General features: G+C 39.6%; 1 protein-coding gene across 1 annotated transcript; it reads right to left on the reverse strand.

Moving 5' to 3' along the window:
- Positions 1–3432: 3432 nt before the first annotated feature.
- LOC103443520 (serine/threonine-protein kinase STY13-like) lies at positions 3433–9027 on the reverse strand. Its single transcript, XM_008382392.4, has 3 exons — positions 8789–9027; positions 7239–8253; positions 3433–4026 (listed from the first exon to the last, which is right to left on the reverse strand). The coding sequence occupies exons 2-3, from the start codon at positions 8150–8152 to the stop codon at positions 3687–3689; spliced, it is 1254 nt and encodes a 417-aa protein (XP_008380614.1). The 5' UTR covers positions 8153–8253; positions 8789–9027; the 3' UTR covers positions 3433–3686.
- Between the last annotated feature and the right edge of the window lie 15901 nt (positions 9028–24928).

The following is a 24928-nucleotide window of genomic DNA, read 5'->3' on the forward strand; positions in this document are numbered from 1 at the left end:
CCATTCCTGCCTAATCAGTAGTGATTCTCGCGTCAAACGGTAGAGTTTTGGCATGAGGCAGGGTGGTTAGCTGGTTTCGTAGCCTTTTCAGCTCGAGTTAATAAGTCCTTAGGGGTGTTCTACACCTAGTGCCCTAAAGCCCTAGTGGTTTGGGAGTCATTGACCTAAAGCTCGCTACATGGGTTGGATCGAAAGTTTAAGTGAATTGACATTGCACGACCATTACTGTTACTGAAAAAAAAAATTGTTATATATGAAAAAAAAAAAAAATTGAAGAGAAAAAGAAAATGAAAAAAAAAGTTATATTTAAAGTTAGTATGTGTGAAATAAAGAAGGACAAGAGGTAAGGGTTTTAGTCGAGTCTCCTTAACTATGTGGTTCACTTTACACCAAAGGAAGTTTGTGAATTCTTTTCTAATTGATTCTAAATGGCTTAGACTCTGTGGTGGGATTAGTTGGAACTTTTGAAAAGATGTTCTAGTTTTTAAAATTTGCTATGGATTGCAACTTGAAGGTGGAAGTTTTGTCTTGGTTGAGCTTTAGCTAGTTGTCTAGTTTGTTAAGTTTTTATTTTTGTTTGAGTCTTGTTTTGCTTGAGAACAAGCAAAAAGCTAAGTTTGGGGGTATTTGATGAGTAGATTTTATATTATATATTTTACCCTAAGCTTAGTATATTTTGGTTAATATATTGGAAGAATTTTGATACTTTGAATTGTATTTTCAATATAGGACTTTCGACTTCCTCTGGAGCAAAATAGGACCAAATGGACGAATTTTGGAGTGATTCCAGTTGGAGGACGTTCACAATTCACTTAGCTTGATCGTATCAAAATTTTGGATTTTTCCATCAAGCGGTTATTTTCTGCCGATAAAAAAAAGAAGCAGTGTGCAGTGCCGGAAAATGACGTTTTTGGGTTTAAATTGCATTTTTGAAGCCCAACATGACCTCGGATGGGTTCGTGGCCTTCTGGAGAAGTGTTCAGAATATTCCAAACATTAAATCCAGCTATATTGGGCCAGTTTTGGATTAGCTTATGGGTCCAAAACGTGGCTGTTCAGATTTTAGACGAATTTTACCATTTAAATTAGGGTTATGTTTCCTATTTTATTGGAATTAATTTTAGTTTCCTAGGGTTTGTGTGGGGGCTTAGCAGATATATTGCTTGGCCGTCTACCATATTTGAGGACGCAAGCATCAACTCTAGCCCATCATTCATGTATTGAGGAGCGAGCCCTTATTCTATAAAAGGGACTCCCTCACCGTCAAAACGTCACAAGCCGAGCCAACCAAGGTAACATAAGTCACGAGCCTCGCAGCCCCGCATCATGTGCTACTTCAAGTTGAGCATCATTTCAGATTGAGCACCGCCTCATATCGAGCATCAGTTCAAGACAACATCTAGTTACTTCGGCCTGCACATGGACTAATTTTCAAGTCTCCAGCCAAAAGACTTTCTTGACTGATGATTTGGTGGACTACTGTTTATACCATATTTAGGGCCTCGTATAAATACTCGGGGGACTTAAATGTAATTATGTAATAAAGGAATGGGCAAATATGTAATAAGTGATGAGTCCTTATTCTATAAAAGGACCCCTCAACCTCACAATTAGAGGAAGCTAATTCCTAGTGTCACGGGCCATATGTTAAAAACAAAGAAACCGCCCAAGACATCATATATCTAAGCCCATAAAGCCTTGTCTTCATGGAAGCTTCTGGAACATCCCGGAAAAATCAAGAACATGGCGGAGCGTTCAAGATAATCTAGGGCATTCCGGAACATTCCACACAAGTGTACAAATTTAAGCCTCACCTAGAACAATCTAGATTAGGCAAGTTGTATCTAGAACTATGCTAGATATTTTTGGATGAAAGTAGGGAATTCTAGAACCCTCCATTGAGGAGGTGACTTAGGCCTATAAATAGGAGGCAAGGCCATTTGGCCAAAGGATCCAAGAATTGTAAGCAATTGTAAAGTTCTCTTAAGTTTCAATACAAAGCTTCCTTTCTCCCATCTTCTAAGTGATTTTAGCATTCTCCAAGCTATCTTAGCTTTCTTTGTGATTCGATCCGGGGAAGCGAGGCTTCGAAGGCTTACTTAGCTTGTTCATCGAGGTATTCAAGTCTAAGTGCCGCACGGGCGGAAGGCTTAAAGAGTCATCCCGTGACACTAGGCCCTCTCACCCCCTCTCAAAGCTCTCACTCTCAGAGCTCTCTCACCCTCAGATAAATACATAATCAGTGTGGATGTAGCCCAAACCTTGGGATGAACCACGATACATCTTGTGTTATTTACATTTCTTGCATATTCACGGTCGGATTTACGTTGTTCCAAGACCTCCGGTTTTGTGCATCAACATAATATATAATTTCCAACAGCTAAAAGATGGAGAGAAGAGGCAGCCAAGAGGCAGCTATGGCTATGTTTGGGGCCATAAATGACCTTTTCGGAGCCACCATAGTCCGGGCAAAGGACATTAGGATCTTGGTGGTGAACTGCGGAGTTCTAAATGCAACTCCATCGCTGTCATCCACGGTGATAAACATTTCGAGCTGAGGCCTAACGTTCAGACTTCAACCTTGTTGGAATGGGTTGTGCTGCAGGAATCGTAGCCCTTGATCTGGCCAAAGATCCCTTTTAAATGCTTATCCTGGCACATATGCACTGGTGGTCAGCAGAGGCTGTGTGCTATACATGGTACAAAGGCAACGATTTCGATATGCTCCTTCCTAATTGTTTCTTTCGAATAGGGGCTGCCTCCATTCTGCTCCCTAGCTCCGATGGCATGCCAAATATGTACTCAAGCAGGTCTAGACTCGTTGATTCATTTGCATTATTAAGATTTAAATGATTTAATCTTAACACAATGTGGCGCCCGATCAATCGATTACAAGCCTTACTTCCCCGACTACAAGCTCGCCCTTGAGCACGCGTGCATATTAGCTACCAGCAAGAAGGTGCTCGACAAAATACAGACCTAGAGCTTAGGGAGGAGTACATGGAGGCATCCGGGAAAAACCCTGGAGCGATTTGGAAACACTTCTAGTGGTAGCGTTTGGAATGAACTCACTTATAGGCAACTTGAAAAATCAAGAGGGGCGATTGGGTTTGGCAGCTCGCCTTCGGCTCAGGTTCAAGTGTAACAGCGTCGTCTGGAAAGCTCTTAAGAATGTTGGGATGCCCAAGCAGAGTCCATGGCTTGATGGCCGCAAGTTGACAAAGAAGAGAAGATGATATTGTTTCTAGTTGTTCTATTAGCTTTAGCTCCCACAAGTTTTAATTACTCAGCTTGATAAGATGAGGCGCACAGCGCAAATAAACGTGTTAGGGCCGAGTGGCCGGGCTCGACCTGAGAGGAACTGTGATGTGTCTGGAAACATTAATTGATATGAACCCGGGGATGCAATGCATGCCATAATCATACACATCATCAGATTCAATTCTCCTCTGCTATTACTCACTCTTCAGCGTCAGAAATTCAACCAAATAGAAACCACAAAACCAAAATGTTTTTTCGACACCAATTCTTTATCTATCTTAACAAAGAAATGAAACCTAATAAATACACAAGGCTTCCAATATGATTACCTTCTCTCTCTTACCTCTTTTTCTCCTTTCCGTTTCCTTTTTCCTCTGTTATCTTGTTATTCATACCTGTTTTCTTTTCCAATCTTTCTTCTGGGATCAGTCCGCTGTCATTGGTTGGGTAATGCAACACCTGAACCGAGCCTTCCGAACAGTCGTCATGATCTCAGTCTCTGCATGCTCGAGCATTCTCACGACTTCAGTGAAGGGTGGCCTGACATCAGGGTTTGCATCCCAACATCTCGTCATGATCTCACAAAGAACAGGTAAGCAGTCATTTGGAATGATAGGGCGGACACCCTTATTGACAACTGCAAATGCTGCCTGTACCGCTGTCATGTTCTGGAATGGAAGCATCCCTGTTATAAGTTCCCAAAGAACTATCCCAAAGCTATAAACGTCAACTTTCTGTGTGTAATGCCTGTGCTGGATCATCTCCCTGCTCACAGCCAAACGATCAAACAAGGCAATTAAGTACCCCACGCCTAAATACTTATAGGTGCATCCATGCCAACAATGTAATCAGTGATGAAATTGTACCTATAGTTCATATGATACACTTTAAGGGCATACAACAAGCCGAACAAAGAAAAAAATGAAGTAGAAAGTTAATACATGCTAGTTCTATAGACACTAATGGCTACTACCAACGTTTTCATATAGGAGATGCTTTTAGCCTGCAGGACAATGACTTATCTTAATTAAAATATGGAGGTAACAAAATTATTAGAAAGAAGTGAAAAAGATTATAAGAATAAAGCATTATGGAATTTGACATCAATTGTAGATTGCATCATATGCAAACACAAGACGACTTGGAGCACATGGTCTACCTTCCGATTCTAAAATCAATATCTAAATATTTCACACGGTGCATCTCATATTATCCAATAGACTCCAGAGTCGAATTACTTTTCCAACATCTGCGTATAGGCTACAGAGTCAAATTACTAAACCCATGCCCCAATATTATTCTTCCTTGTACTGTAACCAAATAATGGTTCAATTTCCATTGATAACAGACAGCAATGAATCATGGGCTGAGTGAAATTCTCTTGGTTATTATCAAGGTATGTTCCTTACAAACATTCCAAAAATAGTTCAATGCTGATTTTACTCATTTGGACAAATACTCTCTAATATAAGCAAATTCAAGAGCAACATAGACATAGACAGAACTAAATCTCAACAAATGCAAGCAAAGTATTAAACATTCATCCACCACCAAGGGAAGGAAAGAGTGGATACACTTGTGACTTTTCTTGTTTCATGCAACAGGGAATAGTAAATATACAGTAACCAAAAAGGGATAACACTTTGTGGGGGTAAATCAAATTAATTACCGAAATTATCAAACTACAGTACTGTGTTCTTTTTAGGTATGGAAAAAAACAGATTATCCTCATAATTAAGATTTGCAACGTATAAGAGGTTAAGGTTAGTTGGGGGAATGACAAAACGGTAGACACCAAATGAACCCCTCATTATCAAAGGGTATAAGAGCAATACCAACATGATAGATGAATATATGAAAATTTCCATCTGCTTAGATTTTTTTTCCTTTTTCTAGCGTTTACAGGGAAAACTACTCATAACACCAATTGGATTTGAAACCGAAACTAGATCATGGATGTGAGGAGAGTTCCTAGGATCCTAGCATGATTTTCGTAGACAAAACCATTTCAGTCAATAATACAAACGTTATAGGTAAATCTTTTTGAATGAAGTTTTTTGAAATGCTTTACACCACATGCTTTGTTTCTCAGACCGGAATATTGATAAAATAAAGTTTAACGCAAAATCAGATACGGGGTATATGTCTACAGCAAGCAACGACAAAATAGCAAAGCAGAGAGGACTAGGGGCGGATCTATTAAGGGACCAGGGTGGTCCCAGGACCACCCGGAAGCTCGGATAAATGGTCGTGAGGATCCTCAAGGATCACCCAAGTCTAGGCAGTGGTGGAGAAGAACAGCAGCCATGGCTGCTGCACGCTGTGCAAAACAGGGGAGGAAGAAGAAAGCCATTTTTATAAAAAAAAAATGACTTGGCCAAAGTCACTAATTATCTGCCGCTCCTGTTCCTCACGCTACCCAAGCCAGCCGATTCGCCGAAGGCCATCACCATCAACTTTAGAATTTTTGTAGGCTATCTTCGTGTTTGATTAGATGGGTTGCTTTAATTTTCTTATGGGTGTTCTGTTTTGCCTTTGTATTGGTGCTTTCTAATGGTTCTGGTAAATACATAGCATGTATGAAGTATGAAGGAGTTGATTGTAGTAACAAAGTGCCCACCATGTGCTTGAAGGAATGCTAGAGTGGGTATCGGATAAAGGGCGTGTCTTGAATATTGATTGAAATCTGGAATCAGTGTGAAGAAGTTTATTTCTTCATCTGGGCTTTTTGCTTCGAGTTCCTTCTGTGGATTATTTCCCGTTTGGAGGATGTTTTAATTCAAGTAAATAGTAGGAAAATGGGTTTCCCTTTTGAAGCTGAAAGAAGCTAGTAAATAGGCTCTTATTATTACTTTGGGAGATTGGTTGAATTGCTTCAGTATTGAAATTGGTTCACCTTTGCTATGATATGAAAGAGTTGGTCTCAGTTTATTGATTTCATGTATTTACTGGAATTTAGAGGCGTCGTTTTTAGTTGATCTGAACTCATTGCATGCTTAAATAAACGGGTTTCCTTTACAGTGAATTCCTTTATTTAAATGAGCTAGTGCCTAGCGATTAGGCTAATATGTGATTAATGAATTTTTGGATGTGTTTTTTATAAAGTAAGACGCCATATCCCTCTTTTCCATTATCTCTGTTTGGGTAACATATGGTGCATCCGTCCTTAATGATATATGTTTAACATCAAGACTGGTCTAAGACCGAGCTGAAGCTGATGTTCTTTGTTTTTTTTTTCTTTGTTTTTAATAGCATACTTCTATTAGGTCTTCAAGAACTTTGAGAAATGGGTGGACTGCCAGCAGAAAATACTTCCTCTGAGACCAAGCTCAAGCCACCCGATTCGCCGAATGCCATCAGCATCAACTTTAGAATTTCTGTAAGTTTTCTAATTTAGTGTTAGCTCTTACTTATTTTTAGTGTTAGTTGATACAGATTTTTTTGTTGAAGATTGTGTTACAGAATGGAGGATCAATGGTTAAATGATAGCTTAGTTGTTTACATTGAGAAATAAGTTTTTTCTTGTATTGACAATGAAACTATCATGACATGTTTTCGAAGTATGAAATCCCATCGTGGACAAATTTAGTATTTCTAACTTGTTTAGCACAAAGATTATAAATGAAAAGTTGTAGTTTGTGATTTATTTGTTCAATGATATTTTCGTCCATTTTTTTTTTTTTTTGGAGTTTTTATATTGGGACCACCCTATATTAAAATCCTGGATCCGCCACTGGAGAGGACACCAAATATTAGTAACGGAAAGTTAATGCACATTTATATCTGAAAAAAAGCAAGTATACATAGCTGTAAGAAATTCATACAACTCTCACATACTGCAATAAAACTTGTCTAAGAAAGACCAGACTTATAAAGCCTATAAAGCCATGAAATGAGCCCACAGATAAAATAAAGAAGATGAGCCAATGATAGCAACAATGGATAACATATTTCAGCTAAAGAGTTAGAAGTCTTACGGCGCCATCCAGCGGTATGTCCCAGTCTCCGGCGTCATTCCTTCTGTCTGCACCTCAATACGGGCAACTCCAAAATCAGCAATTTTTATAGATTTGTCTGAAGAAATCAACAGGTTGTCAGATTTCAAGTCCCTGTGAATCAGACCGAGCCCATGAACATACGCAAACCCCCTCGCAACATCCAAAGCTTGTTTGACAGCTAATTTCAATGGAACTGATCGGCTCTGCCGCTTCGCCAAGAACTGCCGAACTGAACCCCCCTTAGCATACTCAGTTACGATGCACCAAACCATTGGTTTACGGCAGGCACCAATGAAACGAACTATGTTTGGATGCTTTAATGTAGCCAGCATCTTGACTTCTTGTTGAAACTGCTGCTCCATCACCTGAGCCTTTTCTAGGTCATTTACCGGACTTTCCAAAAGTTTGATGGCAACATCTTCACCATTGTAGGTACCTCTATATAGCTTCCCAAAAGCACCTTGTGCAAAAGCTTCACCCATGTTTAGCTTTCTTAAGTCAATTGTCCACTCCTCATAATTCTCAAGCCCCTCCGTCAAGGAATGGCTGTCCAGTAGAGCTTGAGCAAGCTGATCATTACTCAGAGCATGTGTGACTCTTCCTCGGTGGTTAACACTATGTTGCACAGAGTAGTTGTCATTTGCACGTCGCCGCAGGCCTTGGTGGTTCAAGATGCGAGTGTGCGAATCATTAGTATTTGAACCAACACTGCTGTTGTCTATAGACATGGCTACAGAGCCTCCATCATTGCTTGTTTGCATACTGTCGATGGACATGTTGGTACCTTCACCCTCATGGAGTTTGAGGTAGAAGCCTTGCGACAAATCGTCATAGTTAATATCATGGTTATTTAGACCAATAATTCCAGTGAATTTGGCACCGCCCTCCAACATTTTCTTCTCGGAGAAAAGCGAATTCCTCAAAGTTGCCCTACTTGTTCCGCATAGAAAATATCAAATTTCTAACGGAATACTACCTTCTCTCTTTCGGAACCCTGAAACCAAATCGACCAACAGAAAATAGTAAGTAGACAGTTCTCCAAGTTGAATCAAATGTGGAGCAAAGAGACCATCCTAGGGTTTTGTTTTGGAAGTAGAAATGCAGAATTCTATGATGATTACTGTAATGCCCAATTCAATATCATAAATAGATATATATGTGTGTGTGTGTGTGGAAACTGCAGAAGACAGGACAGTATTCCCTGGGACTAAGCATCTAATAAGGATAAAATCCCGTTATTTAAGGGGACCGGGAATGGTATGTTCTAGGTTGATTAACACCACAAAATCAACTCTATCAAGAAAACATTAATGAAAATTAACTAATTATTAAGAAAAATACGCCAACAAATGCGAAATCAAACAATCAATTTAAAGAAAGAATCTGAACAAATCGCCATATCATTCAAATGACAAGGAGTGAGAGGAAATCACAGAGATCAAAAGTATTTAAGAAAATGGGGAAGTGATTCAGAAGCTGGGTAATTAGGTAATTCCATTGATAGATGACGAGCAAAGACAAACACGTACCTCAATCAATAAAAACGAGGGCAGCAGTCGGATTGAGGAAGATCAAATGGAATCGTGCACGCAGGAAGCAAAGACCTCTTCTTCTTCTCAGTCTCCCAAGTCGTCCTATCTTCTCTCTCTCACCTCCTTTTTTTTCTATTTTTCAATAATAATGTTTTTCTTTTTTCTTTTTATTCTTTTTTTTATTTTTATTTTTACATTTTATTACAAGAGAGTTGGCTTGCATGTGAGCCGTCCCCCTCCCTCCCTCCCTCCCTCCCTCCCTCCGTGCTTGTAACATATTTTCTTCAATAAGTTCCCTCTCTTAATTCCTATAAAAACTGCTAAAAAAAATCCATATGATAGCTGATGGCTAATATAGGTCATAAATATAATGTTTTTTATTACAAATAGTTATTGAAATTGACTTATTCAATCAAGATGATTTTGGAAGTTGAAAATAAGTAAATGTCGTCCTTGAAATTGAATGGTGTAAATCAATGTTGTCATTCTATTTGAATTTCATTAAAAAATCTGTTAGTGTACTAATGTGGCACAGACTTCAATATTATGATGGCATGTAGATTAGATAAAAGTTTATTTTTAATTAAAAATAAATAAATTTGTTTCAAAAAAATTAAAAAAAATTAAAAATAAAAGAGTCGTGGTCTTGCTAGCAACCTCCTGCCACTGCCAGTCCTTCTGGCAGAGATTCTAGCGGTTGAGCTTGAGGTAACGGCAGCTTCAAGCGTCGACGACAGTCGACGTTGCGTCCTCGCTCCAGTTATCTTAGCGAACGGAGAGATGGTCGGAGGAGGGCGGGGGAGGTGGTGGTCGTGGCATTGATCGGCGTCGTTTAAATGTCTGTTAGGTCGCCCATCTGGAACAATGGGTTTTGGGTGTGGGAAAATTGGGGAGTCGGTGGGAATAGAGAGAGGGTGGGTTTTGTTAGGGGGTAAAGGGGTCGCCTCGGTGGAAGGAGAGGGCCGGCCGCATGAGCCACGAGTATAGGAGGGAGGTGGTCGGGATGAGCCCGTGAGGCTTTGTTGTCAGTCATTAAAGTTTTAGTGGCTTAGATGGATTGAACCGGTCAACAACCATGGCATCAGTTAATAGAGAGAGACTGAAATTCTTGTGCCTAGCTTTCCGGCGACTCGAGACGATGCCCAGCAAGAAAGGAAGGGATCAAGCTTTTATTTTATTTTTTTCATTTTTTATTTTTTCTATTTAATTAATACAAGGACTAATTAAAATTAAAATTTTGTTATTCTAATTTACATGGCATCATAGTATTGGAGAGGGGTACCTACAACAATATGCCACGTCAACATACTAACGGATTTTTTAATAGAATTCAAACAGAAAGACGATATTGATTTACATCACCCAATTTCATGAATAATATTTGTTTACACCATACTTGACCAATCCCGAAACTACTGAGCACCGGTCAACGTTATACTGTCAAGGACTCAGAAGAGCTTCCCTCCAACCAGGAGACCAATCACAACGCGACACGTGTCGACATCAGAAGCCAATCATAGCGCGACATGTGTCAACATCGGAAGCCAATCACAACACGTGTCAATGTCAGAATGAAACTAGAAACTCTCTTCTATAAATAGAGATCATTCTCTCACAATATTTCCTAATGTCATTTGTAGTAAATCATTCACTAGAGCTTAAGCCTATGTACTTGTGTAAACCCTTCACAATTAATGAGAACTCCTCTACTCCGTGGACATAGCCAATCTGGGTGAACCACGTACATCTCGTGTTTGCTTTCCTGTCCCTATCCATTTACATACTTATCCACACTAATGACCGGAGCAATCTAGCGAAGGTCACAAACTTAACATTTTCTGTTGTACCAAAGTCCTCGTTGATTTTGTGCATCAACATTTGGCGCTGTCTATGGGAACGACACTTATTCCCACCTTCTTCAGCTTTGCCAAGCTAGTTTCCACCATTCATACGCTCTCTTTTGACCAGGCATCCCTCTCCAACATGGGGAGCAAAGGAAGCCATAGCACGCAGAATGACACCTCTCTTGCACTTGGTGCGAGGCAACGAAAGAAGGAAGGAAAGAGGGTTGCTCTTCAAGCTAAAGTCGATGAGCTAAAAGCTCATAACAACAAGATAGTAATGAAGAATGAGGTCCTCCAGGAGCAGTATAAGAAGCTCTTTGAGACGCTCCACGAAGCTAGGCGTACTCAAACATGCAAGCTCATTACCCATGTGGACATCAACCATCATCTGGGTGCCCCCCAACACGGAGGGTCGCCTTCCTTCGACATGGGTATCCCTGATGAAGAGCGAGCTAATCATCAAAACATTGATCAACATGAGACTTCTCTCAACCCAGCTGCTTCGACCCGAAGTAGGAGAAGTGGAGGAAGACACCTCCTTACAGAAGGAGTGGAAGGATCGAAAGTCGTCTTTCGCGACTATCGAGATTTCCTAAAGCAACGTCGAGACAATCCCCTCCATATATGCTTGAAGATCAATGACCCAAGGGTTTCTGAAAGACTCGGTCCCCTCCCACGACCGAGGCCAGCTGCCAATCTAGGGAAGGAACGATAGGTCCCAGAGGAACATGAAGGTACGGGGGACTCTGAGGTATTCTGACATACTCGCCCTAGAAGTCAGTACGATGAGTCCAAGAAAAAGCCAAACGCCTTTGCTCAAACTTTCCTACTTCCAAGAGGCGATGGAGACTTACGAAAGAAAATTCCAGTGGTAAATGACTTCACTCAGGACCCCCTTGTCCTACAGCTCCTTAAGGAAGTAAACAAGTTGAAGGCCGAACATCAGGTCGAGATACCTGACTGGAACCAACCCAGGCCTGGCCCTCTCACAAGAAGGATCCTCGACACCCCATTCAAGTGAAGACAAAACAAAAGTTTGGTTTACAACTTTATACTGGAAGGGAGGACCCAATTGAACACCTTAACCTCTTTAAGTCCACCATGGCATATTGGATGCACACCGACGAAGAGCGATGTTTTCTCTTCCTTTCCACCCTCTCTGGCGGAGCTCTAAACTGGTATTGCCGTCTTCCACCTGAGACAGTAGACTCATTTGAGGAATTGAGGAAACTATTTGTCTCTTAACACATCTTCCAGACCGATCACTTGCATTCTGCAGATGACTTGTACACTATTCGCCAGAAGCCGGACGAATCACTACGAGAGTATGCCGGTTGCTTCAGCCATGAGTATTCTCGCTGCGCTGAGGTAGATGACAAGACCGCCCTCAAAACCTTCACGGCAGGCCTACGTGATTGTTTCTTCAAGTACATGATCAATGCTAACACTTAGAAGACTTACTCTAAGGTGATGGCACATGCTTACAACCACGCTTCCACCGAAGCAAGGATATACCAAGGGAACCCCCATATGGTTAGCCCCTATCAACAAATGGGAAGTGGAAGTCAAGTTCTATCAAGTGCGGAGATATTGGCCATTTAGACACCCATTGCATCATCTCCTGCCTCATTTAGCTACTCGCTAAGTCACCAAACGTATTTGTTTCTTGGTAAGAGGAAGGATTTTTACTCTCAGCAAGCCCATTACAACAAGAGGGATAAAAGTTCGTATTAAGACAACCAGGGGTGAACGTACCATCGACTATTATGACTATGGGCCCGAAGGATGATTTTGTGAAAACATGTTCATTTGAATAACATCTATAGCATGCAATTAACAATTAAAAGGCGGAATCATGCTTGCATGCATTCAAAAACAAAACATTATCCATGAAATTCAAAGCCTAGTAGATTGGTGAACCAAGACTCAACTCAAATCAAAGTGAGTTGAAAAATATATAACTTTGTAGATTCCTCTTTGCATAAGCAAAGGCTAATCACCCAAAGAGAGGGTCTTCATTCCTTGCATCTAAAATCTATGGATTTGGATGGAAGAATAGGTTTCTCCAAGTTCCCAAAATTGAGAACCTCTAAGTCTCCACACCAAGGAGAGATTGGAGAAGAAAAAGAGTGACCTTGGAGTAGTAGTATGGCTAGATACACCCTCCAAGGGGCCGGCCTCTTTAGAGAGAAATGGAGAGACATGTTCTCTCCAATTTTCTCCAAAACAAACCCCTTTATGAATTTTAGCTATAAAGTCATATTTATACCTTAATTCATTGGAGTGGCAAACTTGTAAATAAGTCCAAGTTCACTACCCTTCTCTAAATGGCCGGCCCTAGGGTTTTGTTTGGGCTTTTGGGCCTTTGTGAATTAAGTTGTCATACAACTTAAGTCAATGGGCTTGACGTTCGAAGCCCATTGGGCCTTAAGGTCCAAAACTATCCCCGAGGTCTTTAACGAACTTATTCGTTTGATTAATTAACATATTAATTAATCCTTGCCATAAATAATTAAACCATTTAATTATTCTTTCTCATCTCCATTGTTTCTTCAATCTTCACCTTACACGGTGTACGATCCATTAGGTTCCTTTTAGCGAGGCAGTGGGCGATTAAAACCATTTTACATCAATTGTGAATTGAAACTTACTTTCAATTCTTCCTTTAGTGATTACACACGTTTAGGGCTTCCACAAACTATGAGTGACACCTAGCAGCATATCATGGTTACCCAAGCTAATCAGAAGAGGTGGAGAACCTATTCAGTTTAGGATTACAAATGCAATACGGTCTTTCTCTAATCTTATACTCTTGACCACATTGTTTGGTTTGATAGTTTATTTATTCATGTCTACTATCCAATGTGATTCGTGTGCTTATATGATTACCTTGAATGTGATTTGGAACGCTTTCCTAAATCTCATTCATACTCTGATCAGAGGTTCTAAATCATATGATAGAGTATTCTCCCTCAAACGGTTTGAAGGTTAGAGATCCCTTGTTGCGCATTCACTTGCCTTCATGACTAAGTGGCTTAACCTCAACGATGCTGTGGACACCCCGATGGGGTGACTTTGACATAATCAAAGATCAAGGACTTAACCACAAGACAATTGTGATGCCTCAGGTCAAAGGACTACTTTGCATTATCCCAACCATGAGTTCTCATGTGACATGAATATGAGAACTCTTCGTTGATCGTGTTCAATGAACTCATTCTCTATTGAGCACCTACGTACTTGTCTTGATGTCACACACACCAATGACTCGAGACTAGTCACTCTCCCTGAGAGAAGACACAGCACGTACTGATCTTAACGGACTGTCAATGCCCAATTGGCAATCCTATGATTAGGAACGTTTAGGGTGTGCCTACGAAAGAATGGTCTCATGAATCTAATTTCTTTAGATTGCATTCTCCCAATCACATATTCCTTGGACTTTATTGTTTAAGCATATAACATTTATATGAGACGGCTCAAACAATAATCTTTGCCCTTTATAGTTAAACTAGATTAGTTTAACATGTGAAATGTCTGTAAAGTATCATCATATGATTGGTTTTAGGGCACATTTCCAACAGGGCCAAGCCTCACTCTTTCAAAGTGGAGGACTAGGTACTGAAGGAAATGCTATTATGAGAAGGCATACAAATTACAAATGTTTTGACTCTCAATCGCTTGAGATCTTTTGTCACACAAGCCATTCGGCAAATATTTAAAGAAGAGGGAATTCAGATAACTTCTTCTGAGTCTTTTGCATTCCTAGCACTGGAACACTTGGTCTACGCTGACCTACCCTTATACTCCAACTTAGAGCTTCAACATGCGTACTTTGACACAAAGTATGTGATACTAAGTGTTACAACCAACATGGTTCACATATCAAAAGCATGGATCCCTTCATGCATAGCAAAACATTCATAAGCATCACTCATATCAATCAACATAAACATTATACATTCCAACACATTCATACATAAACATCATACATTCCAACACATTCATACATAAACATCATACATTCCAACACATCCATACATAAGCCAATTCTGCTTTGAAAGGGTTCAACATACTTTGTGTCTTCGACACCTGCTACAATGTGCCTTGACACCTTGCCCTTATTCTCACCAACCAGGTGATGAAATATGAAGAAGGAACCATCTTCATGCCACCAATCAGGTGATGAAATGTACAACCCGTACTCTCCTTCATGCCACCAACCAGGTGATGAAATGTACAACCCGTACTCTAATATCATTTGGCAACTTACCACTCATGCCACCAACTAGGTGAAGAAGGAACTCATCTTCATGCCACCAACCAGGTGATGAAATGTACAACCCGTACTCTTTTTCATGCCACCAACCAGGTGATAAACTGTACAACTCGTACTCTAATATCATTTGGCAACTTGCCACTCATGCCACCAACCAGGTGAAGAAAGAACTCATCTTCGTGCCGCCAACCAGGTGATTAAATGTACAACCTGTACTCTTCTTCATGCCACCAACCAGGTGATGAAATGTGATGAAATATACAACCCGTACTCTCATTCATGCCACCAACCAGGTGATGAAATGTACAACCAGTACTCTAATATCATTTGGCAACTTGCCACTCATGCCACCAACCAGGTGAAGAAGGAACTCATCTTCATGCCACCAACCAGGTGATGAAATGTACAACCCGTACTCTAATATCATTTGGCAACTTGCCATTCATACCACCAACTAGGTGAAGAAGGAACTCATCCTCGTGCCACCAACCAGGTGACGAAATGTGATGAAAGGTGATGAATGAACTCACCTTCATACCACCAACCAAGTGATGAAAGCAACTCACGATTCATTCCACCTACCAGAAGACGAGTGGTACAACTTGTTGATGCACAAAATCAGCGAGGACTTTGGTACAACATAAAGTGTTAAGTTTGCGACCTTCGCTAGATGGCTCCGATCACTAGTGTAGATAAGTATGTAAACACAAGATGTGTGTGGTTCACCCAGATTGGCTACGTCCATGGAGTAGAGGAGTTCTCATTAATTATGAAGGGTTTACACAAGTACATAGGTTCAAGCTCTCCTTTTGTAAGTACTAGTGAATGATTTAGTACAAATGACATTAGGAAATATTGTGAGAGAATGATCTCTATTTATAGAAGAGAGTTTCTAGTTTCATTCTGACATTGACACGTGTCGTGTTGTGATTGGCTTCTGATATTGACACGTGTTGTGCTATGATTGGCTTCTGATGTCGACACATGTCGCGCTGTGATTGGCCTTCTGGTTTGAGGGAAACTCTTCTGGGTCCTTGACGGTATAATGTTGACCAGTGCTCAGTAGTTTCGGGATTGGTCAAGTATGGTACAAACAGTGCTCCCCTAAGTTCCCGAGTGTGGGAAGCTCCTCGGTTAGGGACTTGCAAGATCCAAGCCATTGAGTAATCACGAAACTTCTTAGTATCGAAGTGTGGTATCATTTTCACTTACCTTATCTGTCTCATATGTAGTTGTGGCATCTTCTCTGGAAGTACTTTTCATCCATCCAAGGGTGCTATCTTTAACCGATGAAAATGCACAAGGTAATGTATCAATTTCACTTGAAGCTTACTTTTAGTTTCGGGCTTGGTCAAGTGCGATACAAAGCCCTATAGTAGGAGTCCCCAAAGTCTCAAAAGCTTCACACTATCTTGATCAAGATAGTGTGAAGCAAAATCAATTCATGGTACCCAACAAAAGCTTCAACTCCAAAGCTTCACCTACAAAGCTTCAACACGAAAGCTTCACGAACAAAAGCTTCATCAATGGAGGACAACTACAAATTTTCAAAAGCTTCACACTATCTTGATCAAGATAGTGTGAAGCAAAATCAATTCATGGTACCCAACAAAAGCTTCAACTCCAAAGCTTCACCTACAAAGCTTCAACACAAAAGCTTCACCAACAAAAGCTTCATCAATGGAGGACAACTACAAATTTTCAAAAGCTTCACACTATCTTGATCAAGATAGTGTGAAGCAAAATCAATTCATGGTACCCAACAAAAGCTTCAACTCCAAAGCTTCATCAATGGATGACAACTACAAATTCTCAAAAGCTTCACACTATCTTAATCAAGATAGTGTGAAGCAAAATCAATTCATGGTACCCAACAAAAGCTTCAACTCCAAAGCTTCACCTACAAAAGCTTCACCCACAATAGCTTCACCTACAAAAGCTTCACCCATAAAAGCTTTACCAACAAAAGCTTCACCCACCACAAAAGCTTCACCCACAAAAGCTTCAACTACCACAAAAGCATCACTTACAAAAGCTTCACCCATAAAAGCTTCACCAACAAAAGCTTCCCCCACCACAAAAGCTTCACCCATAAAAGCTTCACGAACAAAAGCTTCAACACAAAAGCTTCACCTACAAAAGCTTCACACTATCTAGCTTCCCCCACTACAAAAACTTCACCCACAAAAGCTTCACCCATAAAAGTTTCACCAACAAAAGCTTCACCCACTACAAAAGCTTCACCCACAAAAGCTTCACCTACAAAGCTTCAACACAAAAGCTTCACACTATCTTGATCAAGATAGTGTGAAGCAAAATCAATTCATGGTACCCAACAAAGCTTCAACACCAAAGCTTCACCTATAAAGCTTTAAAATATATATATATTTTTTTTTCGGAAATTCGAAAATTCGAAAATTCAAAAAAAAAAAAAAATTGAAAAAAGAATTTAGAAAAAAAAAATTTGAAAAAAAAAATTGCCTAGGCCTCTTCTTCTTTGGGCCTAACAACTTTCATCACAAATATATATGAGGAAAAGTTTTGGGCTACCACTTAGAAAGGAAATGCCTCATTCATTAACTCCCTCGACCGGAGACTTAGGGGACTCCTACCATATGCTACTGCACCTTGATTCTCGGAAGTCTCACGACCACTCAGTGACTTGGAATTTTCAAGTCTCCAAATGAAAAGTTTTCCTCACTCGGGAAATTAAGGGAGCACTACCTCAACCTACATGCTTCACTCACAATGCTTCAACATACAAGCTTCAACAAAAGAAAAATTTCAAAGAACTTAGTGAAGAAGGCCTTGGTATATTTAACACAATACATTGAAATGAAGCAAAGCTTGTTTATTGATATCTCCGATAAGTTACAAATATGTACATATACATGAATCAAAATAAACAAACAAGAGGGAGCCTTCATAAAGGTTGCTCAGGAGAAGTCGCAGCAGTTGGCAGAGCCCCAGAAAGAGGAGGCACCATAGGGTGATTATTCGGAGCCTCAGTACTAGGCAGAACCCCAGGAGGAGGAGGTACCGAAGGTTGATCATTTGGAGCTTCATCACGCTGTACAACCCTAGAAGACGAAGACAATAAATGCTTTTAGAACAAACCCACAAACCTCTAATGATCAAATAAAATTTGACCATCAGATTCCTGCAGCTGGTCGAGCTTTCTCTTCATGTTTGTAGCATAGTCATGTGCGAGCCTGTGCAACTGTTTATTCTCATGCTTGAGCCCTCTAATCTCCTGTTTGAGACTTATCACTTCAGCTGCCAATGATTCAACTTGGCAGGTTCGAGCAAATAGGCGTGGGCCATATTAGACACAGAACTTACACACTGAACACTGAGAGCTAGAGAATCCTTAACAGCCAACTCATCAGACCGTTTGGAAAGTAGTCTATTATCTTTGGGAGTGAGAAGGTTCCTAGCCACCACCGCAGCGGTCATATCATTCTTCATCACAGAGTCCCCAATAGTAAGAGGACCAATAGGGGATAAGAAGGATAGGCGCCATATGTTGTCTTGAGAAGGCATGGTTGCCTCTTCACCAAAGTTCAAGTCAAAACGACGGTCGAATGGGCCAAACATTCTCAGAAATGATGAAGGAGAAATGAGGTGCAATAAATCTCTGAAGTAAAGGGAAAATTCCTATAAGCAATAACTCTCTGAATGTACTTCTTGCACACAATTGGTGCCTTTGTAAAAGAAAGGGCAACATGGTTGTTGGTTCAAAAATCGAAGAGGCACTATTTTCCACACGCAATATCAGCTCATCGAGTACTATAGATAACTTTGCCAAAGATCTCTGACAAAGTTTAGACACATAAATTTTGAAGGTCCAACTACCCTACTATTACCCACAAGGGTAAAGGAACAGCACCATTGCTTGATAAGTAGAAAGTCCCAATATGTGTCAATTTCCGTGCTCTGTGGCAAAGTAGATTGGCAAAAATGCCCAACCTTTACTCACATTCGAGAAAACACTCCCAACAAGATTGCTTGCTCAAAAATCGAAGAGGCACAACTCTCTGAATCTCGAATGCCAGACTCCCAATAGGATTACGTGCTCAAAAATCGAAGAGGCACCGCCCTCTGAATCTCGAGAGCCAGACTCCCAATAGGATTACTTTCTCAAAAATCGAAGAGACACTGCTCTCCGGATCTCAAGAGTCAGACTCCCAACATGATTGCTTTCTCAAAAATCGAAGAGGCACAACTCTCCGAATCTCGAGAGCCAGACTTCCAAGAGGATTACGTGCTAAAAAATCGAAGAGGCACTGCCCTTCGAATCTCTAGAGCCAAACTCCCAATAGGATTACTTTCTCAAAAATCGAAGAGACACTGCTCTCCGAATCTCAAGAGTCAGACTCCTAACAAGATTGCTTTCTCAAAAAATGAAGAGGCACCGTTCTCTGAATCTCGAGAGCTAGATCCCCGACAAGATTGCTTGTTCGAAAACCGAAGAGGCACCGCTTTCCGAACTTTGAGAGCCAGATTTCCTTGGATAAAGCTTGTTTGCCATCTTTACATGCAACATCAGCTTTCCAGATACCACAGACCACTTTTTCAAAGTGCTCTGACAAAATTAAAACACGTGAAGCTTGCAGCTCCCACTACATTGCTATGACCAAGAAGCGTAAAGGAATAGCACTGCTACTTGTTGTTAGGGAGACTCCTATATATGTCGACCTTCATCCTCCACAACCAGGCAGACCTGCAAATAAAAAAAAATGCTCAACTTTTCTTCACATCCGAGAGGGCACTCTCAACAGAGTTTCTCAAAATACTCAGCTTCTTTTCCTCCCGATAATACCTCTGCAAACAAGCCACACCAGAGTAAGAGTATCTTATATTATCAGGGTTAAAAGCAAGAGTATCCCATATCATGCTTTTTCCCTGTCTTTTCCTTTGGCCTTGTTCTTACCTGCAAGACAATGAGAAAGAGAGCAATCAGTCAGCACTTGAAATCAAGCTTCCAGCTAGGAACTGACTGCCTGAAACCCCTTGCCTGATTACTTACCTGGCATTGCTCTCGAGTACTCATCTTCAACATCTTATGCTTCCAGAGAAGATACCACATCTGCCTGAGGAATAGATAGGGAAAGTGAGAAGGATACAAGGAAGCATGTGGAGACAAGCGTAACAGAACACGTGCCAATACATCCACTACTTTATCAATGGCAAAAGTATCCCATATCACCAGGGTCGAATGTACTATAGATTTGATGGATTTGTTTTGACCCTCAAATTCTTGAGTCGGCCTTATACTCTGGAGGAAACCAGAAAACCCTCCAGCCCAATTCAAGAATAAGCCTGTGGAAAGTTACTTCTTCAAAAGCAAAAGTATCTTATATCATCTCTTATCCATTTGCTTTTCTTTATCCTTGTTGCTGTTTACGACACAAGGAGGAGGAGAACAATCAACCGGAAGCCGAAGTTGAACCTCCGATCCAGGTTGTTTGCTTGGAAGTCTGATTGCTTACCTTGTATGTTACCTCATTCAGCAAATCTCCTAGGTCGGCGACTTGAGGGACTCTTACTATAGGGTTTGTATCACACTTGACCAAGCCTAAAACTACAAGTAAGCTTCAAGTGAAATTGATACATTACCTTGTGCATCTTCATCAGTTAAAGATACCACCCTTGGATGGAGGAAAAGTACTTCTAGAGAAGATGCCACATCTACATATAAGACATATAAGGCAAGTGAAAATGATACCGCACTTCGGTAGTTAGGAGTTTCGTGATTACTCAATGGCTTGGATCTTGCAAGTCCCCAACCGAAGAGCTTCCCTCACTCGGGAACTTAGGGGAGCACTGTTTACACCATACTTGACCAATCCCGAAACTACTGAGCACTGGTCAACGTTATACCGTCAAGGACCCAGAAACGTTTCCTCCAACCAGGAGGCCAATCACAGCGCAACACGTGTCGACATCAGAAGCTAGTCAAAGCGCGACACGTGTCAACATCAGAAGCCAATCACAACACGACACGTGTTAATGTCAGAATGAAACTAGAAACTCTCTTCTATAAATAGAGATTATTCTCTCACAATATTTCCTAATGTCATTTGTACTAAATCATTTACTAGTACTCACTAAAGGAGAGCTTGAACCTATGTACTTATGTAAACCCTTCACAATTAATGAGAACTCCTCTACTCCGTGGACGTAGCCAATCTGTGGGTGAACCACGTACATCTCGTGTTTGCTTCCCTGTCCCTATCCATTTACATACTTATCCACACTAATGACCGGAGCAATCTATCGAAGGTCACAAATTTAACATTTTTTGTTGTACCAAAGTCCTCACTGATTTTGCGCATCAACAATATTGATTGATTTTCAATTTCATGGACCAGCTTGATTGGGTAGGTCAATTTCGGAGACCATTTATGATAAAAACCCTAATATATGATCATGTCCGTATTTGGTTGTTTGTAACTTTTTAAGAAAAAATATTGGGTTACTCATCGGGAAGTACCTAATTTGTTGATCATGTGTGGCCCAATAGAATTATAACACCTATTTATTTAATATTCTTTCAAACTATTGCAATTTTCATAACCAAACACCAATATACATCCTTTTAGGATGTGAATACTTTCTACTTTTGCTACACTTATGCTCAGACACTGATATTTTGTAATAAATGTTATGACCATCTCACTTACGCACTATTGGTTCTTTTAGTCCAAGTTTTAATTTATTCGTACTTTCCACATCAACTACACTTTATGGATTCTTCACCTTCTAGGTGTCGGCTAACACGCCTTGACACGTGGATATTTCAAATCAAGGTGTGTCATTAGAGTAGTTTTTCGACACTGTTCACCCGCTAAACTAGTAAAAGTTAAACAAAATTGTTGTAGATGGTCTTCTGCCATCTCCATAATGGAGGACTAAACTTAGCCCTTGGCTACATTTTAGTCCTCTAAAAATTAATATTGGCTTTTTAGCAAAAATGGCTTCTGAGATTGACATAACTACTCACTTTGATCGAAGACAATGAAAATCGATAGGTGTGGTCCCTGAGTTTGTCCGTCGTAAATCATTTTGGTCATTCCATACAAAGTTTGTAATATTTTCGTTAAGTGAAGGGGTTGGTTTGACAAATATACTTAAAAAGTCGTCAGATGGTCATTCATGCTCATTAGAGCACTTATTGAGTAAAAGTGAGGTTCTTATAGAAAACTAATCGCCAATAGCAATATGAAAAGCATCACAACTTCTTATATGCACATTCTAAGTCCATTCTTTCTCCGATGTAGGATTCACGTTCAACGCTTACACTAGCATTTTGCCATGACAAAAAAAAAAATCCAAAAACCCAACTCCATCCAAATATTCTTTCCTTGGCCCACACCACAAAGGCCTAACTCAGCTAGCTACAATCTATCTCTTCCACTCTTTAGCCCATGCAATTTAGGATTGCAACCAATTAACTAAAGCCACCTCTACTTTCTGCTCACTTTTATCATTTTTCTCCCGTCAATGGACCCTTTTTACATTTCATGTAAAACGCAAGTGAAGGTATTGCTCAATCCCACAAATTATACCTTATTTATGATAGTATTATCTTTTCTATATAAAACAAAAGAAAGAAATGAGCTTTAATCACAAATATATTTCCTTTTCATAAGTCAATCAATCTTTTTTCCGACCGTAAAACATGTTCAATTTTCTTGTATCGCACAACCTCTAAAGATACAAATTTAGAGCTCAAAGACCAAGTGGTTATATAGGCTACGACTAGCTATAGATATCAGAGCCAGTCGCTGTTTTAATAATATCTGCTCCACTCATCCCTTGGACATAGGTGCACTGCCGCAAACTAGCCAAGAGGATATGTTAGAAACCACTCTCCCCAACAGCGTTTCCACAATCCTTAGCCAATCTTACCATAAATCACATTTGCAGATTTTCAATTGATTTTTGGCTTCGGTCTGTAAGAAGAAATATAAACTTATAGACTAACTCATCAGCCAAGAACATTAGGACTAATCAACTAAATCACAACCCTTTGATCGTGTATGTAATGTGAATGTGAAAATAGAAACAATTGCACCAGTACATACCTGAACATGATCTGTTCTATAGGATCGTACCTTTATATCCTTGATTTCTAAGGAGACAGGAACTCAAACCTGGTTCTGCATTGTTCGATCCCGATGAAGAAGCCATTGCAGCCTCTATGTTCGAAACCTTCTCCTCTTTTACGATCACAATAGCTTCTCTAATCAATAGGACTTAGAACAACATAAGCTGATATCGCAAGAGCAGTGGTTTGAACCATAAATATATAGTGCTCCTCTGTCCATTCCCTATCAGAATTGGACTAGGATTCAAAGACATACAAACCATAAAGATTCATGAGACCTTATAAAGTTCCAACACAAAGTTCTTTTCCAAAACCAATTGGAACTTCTCTCAAGACTGCATTCCTTATCAGATTTAGACTTCTTTATAATATCAATTAACCCAAGACTTGTAAGAATCATACTCATACTCTTACATTCTCCCACTTGAGTATGATTCATCACAAAGATAATCATCTCAAATTATTATAAAGGTGATCACATAAGTCATTCACCATCACACTAGTACATGGACACAACCAACTTACATAAACCAAAACAATGAATCTATAATTGCCTCTGCAACACAAAATACAGATTTAACTTACAAATCACAATGTCCAGTTCATGTTCATAGCAATGTATCTAAGCTCAAGAGTAAAACAAGATGTCTACTCCCACTCATATAGCCCAAATTGATATAAAAATTACCAAACATCCTGGACAGTAGGTTGTCATCTTAAAATTATTCATAATCATATGAATAGCACAGTTATATCAATCAATAACTTTATAATATCACCAAATCTTTTGGATAACAAAAGCTTATCCTCACATACAACTTACCTATGCATTTTAAAGTATTGAACTTAAGAATCTTTTCTGTTACATCACAAAATTAACTCAAAAGTCACAACATACTTAATTTGCACTTTGTAATTATGTGAACCAATATAGCAAATCAAATCAATTTGCTCCCACTAATCTAGGCCATACTTAACATAACCAAGTTAAGTACAAGTTAATATCAACCATATTAACTCAAAATCATTCCAATACAATGAATGACTAATCAGAATTCATATGGAAACCAAATTCGTTTCCTTTTATCTCATTACTTAAACAAATTAAATAACACAACTAATTCAACCAATTGCTTCAATAAAACCATAAACTGGTTTTTAAGCATTCAAATGAATTATAATAGCCGGCCTAAATACTCTTAGCCTTATGCTTACATTCGAACATATGATTCTCCTACTTAAGCATAAGCAGAATGTACTACACAGCCAATAAAGAAATCAGAGATATGAACCAATTGATTCCCGATTCCTCACCAATTGTATAATCTCAGTTTAGTCATATACACCTAAACCATTAGGCAAATAGTCTATGTATCAAAAGATAGTCACAATCCATTCAGAAAAACTTATCTCACATAAACCCAAAATCACCATTTTCAACAATGATCAAAATCAGAATAGCAAGCACAATATTTTTGCATTCAATTTGATCTTAACTAGTTCAATATCCATCAAGCAAGATCAATTAAAATTTGATAATGTCTGGATATATATCACAACAATATGTCTTGATTAAAACAAGATAATCAAGACCACTATTGTCTTAACTAGTACATATACAATAAGCATGCACTGATATATACATGATAAGTTTAGTGGACAATAATCCAAATTAAAAAATCTTCATGCCTTTAATTCATTGTCAACACCATCATCAATCATATACAGATTCGTAAGCAAGTCAATGGAGAAAATAATGACATCCACATATCATTAATCTTATGAATTTCCAATAAGATGACAAAGTAATTATTTGCTTTCCGATTCATAATAGAATATACATTTTGTAAATGGCTAAAAGTTTATTGTCGCAAGACTCATTGTAGGCGGTCAATAAAACA

Source organism: Malus domestica, chromosome 13, assembly GCF_042453785.1.
Source record: "Malus domestica chromosome 13, GDT2T_hap1".
Taxonomy (NCBI): Eukaryota; Viridiplantae; Streptophyta; class Magnoliopsida; order Rosales; family Rosaceae; genus Malus; species Malus domestica.

Coding starts and splice junctions, on each gene's coding strand:
- LOC103443520 (XM_008382392.4), bottom strand. CDS start 8,152: ATGTTGGAGGGCGGTGCCAAATTCACTGGAATTATTGGTCTAAATAAC. Junction 4,027..7,238: donor ACATACCGCTGGATGGCGCC/GTAAGACTTCTA, acceptor GGCTGTGAGCAG/GGAGATGATCCAGCACAGGC.